Source organism: Sebastes umbrosus, chromosome 5, assembly GCF_015220745.1.
Source record: "Sebastes umbrosus isolate fSebUmb1 chromosome 5, fSebUmb1.pri, whole genome shotgun sequence".
Lineage (NCBI taxonomy): Eukaryota > Metazoa > Chordata > Actinopteri > Perciformes > Sebastidae > Sebastes > Sebastes umbrosus.
Window position 1 is genome coordinate 9,123,046 of NC_051273.1, and position 5,258 is coordinate 9,128,303.

General features: G+C 37.9%; 2 protein-coding genes across 2 annotated transcripts in view; one reads left to right on the forward strand and one right to left on the reverse strand.

The window, feature by feature from the left end:
- Nucleotides 1-367: 367 nt before the first annotated feature.
- On the forward strand, nt 368-2,170 carry fam183a (family with sequence similarity 183 member A). The gene is made up of 4 exons (XM_037770775.1): nt 368-526; nt 1,490-1,549; nt 1,738-1,841; nt 2,046-2,170. Exons 1-4 carry the CDS (start codon nt 394-396, stop codon nt 2,139-2,141), a joined length of 393 nt encoding a protein of 130 aa, XP_037626703.1. The 5' UTR covers nt 368-393; the 3' UTR covers nt 2,142-2,170.
- Nucleotide 2,171: 1 nt separating this feature from the next.
- Nucleotides 2,172-5,258, reverse strand: part of ebna1bp2 (EBNA1 binding protein 2) — a 5,087-nt gene continuing 2,000 nt past the window's right edge. Inside the window, exons 4-9 of the mRNA XM_037770774.1 lie at nt 4,963-5,086; nt 4,489-4,578; nt 3,754-3,829; nt 3,441-3,546; nt 3,149-3,314; nt 2,172-3,019 (exon numbers count right to left, since the gene is read on the reverse strand). Of these exons, the coding sequence (XP_037626702.1) occupies nt 2,972-3,019; nt 3,149-3,314; nt 3,441-3,546; nt 3,754-3,829; nt 4,489-4,578; nt 4,963-5,086 (610 nt within the window). The 3' untranslated portion in view covers nt 2,172-2,971. The remainder of the gene's footprint in view (nt 3,020-3,148; nt 3,315-3,440; nt 3,547-3,753; nt 3,830-4,488; nt 4,579-4,962; nt 5,087-5,258) is intronic.

The following is a 5,258-nucleotide window of genomic DNA, read 5'->3' on the forward strand; positions in this document are numbered from 1 at the left end:
CCATAAATGAAATAGGGATAAATCATGGAATAATATAAGGTTAATAAACAAGAAACATTTATGAAACTTCTTAGTTTGCTGATGATTTCTAGTGACTTCAGTTTTATTACAAATAAAATGTATGTTTTTTCCAATCTAATTTTTCATAAACTAAAATGCCTAAAAAGTGAGAGCACTTTGTGCAGTACTTCAGTAAATGCACTTAGTTACTCTCCACCACTGCTGAGATATCTGTCTGCTATCTCGTGCATGTATATGACTTACTGTTCTCCATCAACCACCAAACCTGAGCGCGCTCCTCCACCTTGTGTTTGAGTCACGTCACTGCAGCAGGAGACAGTGTTTACAGTTGCTAGGTGACGAGTCCAAGATGGACTAACTCCCTCAAGAAACATGGCAGGGAAGGAGAAAGTCGTGGAGAAACTGGATGTGGTTCATCAAAACGCGATTCACATTGAGACGATCAGGAAAGAGCAAAGACACCAGATCCTCCACACAGAGTTCAGCATCAATCCACACCGGAAATGTAAGCAGACTAGTCTCTCCTCCTTCACCTGCTGTCTCCTCTCTGCAGCTGCAGGTAGAAAGAGCTCTGCCTGAGACTGTTGTTGATAGTATGATGAAAAACTTCAGCACTGTTTGTGGTGCTCAGAGAAGACTTTAAAGGTCCCATATCGTGCTCATTTTCAGGTTCATACTTGTATTTTGTGTTTCTACTAGAACATGTTTACATGCTTTAATGTTAAAAAAAAAACTTTATTTTCCTCATACTGTCAGCCTGAATATTACCCTCTGTCTGAAACGCTCCGTTTTAGCGCATTTTGACGGAATTGCAACAGAATTGTGTTGCTAATCAACAGCTTGGGTCCATGTTTACTTCCTGTCAGCTGATGATTTTCACATACACTGCAACAGGAAAAAAAACTGGGACACATTTAGAAGGTTTACGTTTAAAATTGTGTCAAGGGTCTGAATATTATATATTCCTGACATCACGAATGGGCAGAAATCCTGACAGCTTGTTTCAAATTTTCACAGTATTTATATAGGACTTAAGCCTGCTTTATAATAAAAAAAACATGAAAATCTCACTTTTTTTATAATATGGGACCTTTAAGCAAAACATATGATCAGTTTATATGTTATTGTGTTATAATCTAAACTAGCAAACAGTAACTTTATATAAAGTATATGCATGCTCCACCTCCAGTTAACAGCTGCACAAGTGTCAACGCATCCATAATAATATTACAATAATATGATATATATAACTCTGTGAAAAGGACCATTCTGCCAAACATGTACTTTAATACTTTAAGGAAACTTTGTTTGAGGACTTTTACTTGTAACAGTAGTTTTTACAGAGTGGTATTTTTGGCACTTTATGCCATTATTGCTGTCTATTAATTTATCCGTTGTTACATTAAACTGTGTATATTGCATTGTATATTGCATCTTTTTCTCACAATGTGTGTCCACTACATTTCAGTACATGTCCTACCAGACAAACCCATGTCTAGGAAACCAAAAGAAGTGATTGCAGAGAACTGTAAGTTTACAGATTCCCTTAAAACTAAATGAAAATGTTTTGCTCTGTTCTTCTACTGTATTAATAACAGATAACTAACACTATCATATTCCTCCAGACCCTTGTGATCCAAAACAGGATGAAGCAGCTATAGGCAATGAATGTTTGAGAACATCTGCAGTACTGATCCTGCGTTTTTCCTTTTCCAGCGGGCTTCATCGAGGCCTTCCACCATGCTCGCAAGGAACCCACCAAGAAATATGCATTGCCACAGACCACGAGTCAGGAGATAGGATGGGTGTCAACCCCACTGGTGAGGAAAACACTGCTTTGACATTTCATTGGAATTAATAACCAAACTGCAGGAAATTCGGGTGGCATTGTGAGCAGACCCGGAGAGACACCACAGAAGCATGAACTTATGCTTTGTTTTCTGGTCTTTTGTCATGGTCATTTAAATCTTTATTGCCAAATCTAACTAAAATGCTAATTCAGTCCATTATTTTTTTTTTCCCAGATCCCATCGAACCGCCATGACAACAGATTAAATTTCAACAGATGCAGCGCGGACATCACCAAACACAAAGAATCTGCCCTGCGTTCGTCAAATTAAACAGAAAGAATGTAAATCTCCAAAACAGTGTTTCAAACCTATGTTCAGATTTATTTGTTTATCATACAAACGTCATCGCTGGCCTTTTTTTGCATTTCCATCTTAGCGAGCTAAGAAAACATTTCTTACACTTGCAGGGCCAACACTTGCACAGGTCTATGCAAAGCACACTTACCCATCACATACTAATCATATTAATGAATAGGAAAGGGCAAAACTAACAGCTGCTCAATATTATAAAATGTCATGTCACATGGGAGAGAATCAATGAGTCAAGGAGCTGAGATAGAAAAATAATAAAGAAGAGTACACAGTGTAAATTAGACGGCAAGGAGGCTGAAGTAGACTTGAGGTGTAATCAAAGGAAGTGTTTTTTAAAACCACCTTATCAAACGGGCACGTGGAGAGTTTATTATTCCATAGATAAATATATATTGGTCTATAACAACTAGAGGAAAAGACATTTTCTTAACATTCAAATTATTTCTCTTTTTGGAGAACAGATAAGTGGTGTGGGTAGCTCTATGTAGTCCACTCTCTGGTTTACCATTTCAGCAAAGGGAGATTGTTTCTTCACCAGTCATGTCCTTCAAAAAGCTTCCTTAGCAACATGTCAGGACGTCTTTCTCTCTCTGTGGCTTGAAGGGTCCTCCATATCTATCCAGACACATTTTATGGAAGGCAAGTTGTACAGAAAGTGTAGAAGAAAAGCCCACGTTCTCCTAAATGTCTCCTGATGTATATGGGGGAGAGACTGGGGAGCAGGTGAGGGAAATCCTGCCTAGAAACAAGGTCCAAGTCCAGCCTATTGACCAGCCTCGGTCAGTTTTTTAAGAGCGAGACTTGATCTTCTTGCGCACAGACTTGCCCGGGCGTTTCTGAAAAACAAAGAGGGCAAAAAAAAATATTTAGCTTCTCTACAGTAAATCTGGACACTTTATAATTTCCTTCCGTAATTTTTCTGCATTTATTAAATCAGTCAGCAGTGTTTTATGTGTGTGACTCACATTCTGGTTGCCTGCTTTCTTCCCTCCCTTGCTGCCCTTTGCGTTAGCCACTCTGGCGCGGAAACTGGAAACGTCGTTGTGGCTCTCTTTGGTGTTCCACTTCTTTCCGCTCTTCTTGCCTCCGAAGCCAAACCTGTTATCCTTGTATTTCCTCTTGGCATTTGGTCTGTCAAGACAACAGCAACATTTTTTAGCTTTTTTGTGAAAATGCCACAAACATCAAGAGTTAAAAATATACATTACGCTTGATATTTAAGATTGCAGTGTGCACAGCTGAAATATAACACCTTACCCTTTCTTGGCCGCCGCTTTGTTGGCCGCCGCTTTGTTGGGGCCCTGAGAAGAGTCTTTACCCTTCTTCTGGTCTCCATCCAAGAAGTCCAATTTGTCGGTCATTCCTAGGAGGGAGGATGAACAGAACTCTTAAATCTCAATTTGAAAACATTCTCACACATTAATACTTTGTGGAACAGTAGGTGCAGTTAATCTATGTTAATAACCATCAAAATTTTACAGCAATACATTACTTAAAGTTATACGTTTTTCACCTTTGAGTGCGCAGTGAAATTTATGGACGCATAAAACCACAGTTTTAAAAAACTCACCTTTCTGGTATTTCTTTACAGCGGTCATCATAGCCTTCTTCTCTTTCTGCCTCTTCTGAATCACTTCTACTTGGACCTGGCATTCATTAAAAAATTCATGTTAATTCTTCACACCAAAAGATGATATTTGGTCTTTATTAGTCTCAGGCGAAGTAGTCTCGAATCAAACGTTGAAACATCATAAGATATTTCAAGATATTTACTATCAAAAGCACAACAATTACAGAGGCAGTTGTTGTCGTCAATGAAAATCTTGTGTCATAAGCTCCCTTCAAAAATGTGAATTAAATATGTATAAAAGAAAAAACTAAATGAGAATCTAAGACATACAATAGTGCAAGTTAGAATATAGGGATAAAATATATCATAAATAAATATGAAATAAGAGGAACATAAATTAGTGGTAGACTGTAATTGCAAATAAATAAGCTCCATGTAAACATGAATGTATTAAATGTATTAAATGTACATGCATAATGAGAAGTATAAATATATATAGGCTATATACAGAGATGCAAACAGGTTGTAAAACCTGTTGCTGCTAAAAAGAATATGCTGGTCTAGCATCTGTTTTTGCATACTTTCCATTATCATTACACACCAATGATAACCAGTGTAAAGGCAGATCTGTAGTACGCATACTGTACATGGGCAACTGTAGACAAGACTGGACCCCCAAGAGCAAGACGGTTGAGACTTATAAGAGTAAGAACCTTTGAAAAAATGGGGACCAACCTTTTTGCCAAACTTCCTTTGATCGCGTATTTTCTTGGCCTTCTCAGACTTCTCCAGCATCAGCGTCTTTGAGATCAGCTTTTTCCTGATCTGGACAGAGGAACAGAAAACATCTTTGTTTGTGCCAATATTTGGATTCAAATCTGAAAATATTATTACAACAATTAGAAAATAACTAGTAGTGGTGTTACGGTACATGTGAGGCTACACATCAATCTATCCAGTACACCACACTTCATTTAAGATAAACAATTGAATTAGGTTTAATTCTTTTGGTCAAGATTTGAAAAACTGAGTTAACAGCTGTAAGTCTTGCAGCTATGCTTTCTGTGAGTTTTTGTTTTTTCTTAAACAAAATGATATACAATAGAAGAGTTATGAAATTGTGAGCTTTGAACCTGTTGTTTTGCTTTTACTACATTTGTCAAAACTGCACACGTGTTATTCGAGTGTAACATTCAAGAACCAGCTCACCTTCTGCATCTGCTGATCGGACTTGGCCATCTCTGCGAAGTAATCGTCGGGCCTCTTGGTGGCGATGCCGTGCTTGCTCAGGAGAGGCAATGCATCCAGAACTGTAGCTTGAGCTTGGCGGTAGCTATAGATGAACAAACACAGAAATGTATCATGAAGGGGTTAAATTATGCTCTCTGTGGCAGGACTAGATGCTTTTAAACATGTAGAAAACACCTTATATCCTCAAAATAAAGAAATTAACTAAAATGTCTAAAAGAGTCACGTAAATCTTCAACAGTGATGTGAAATGACTT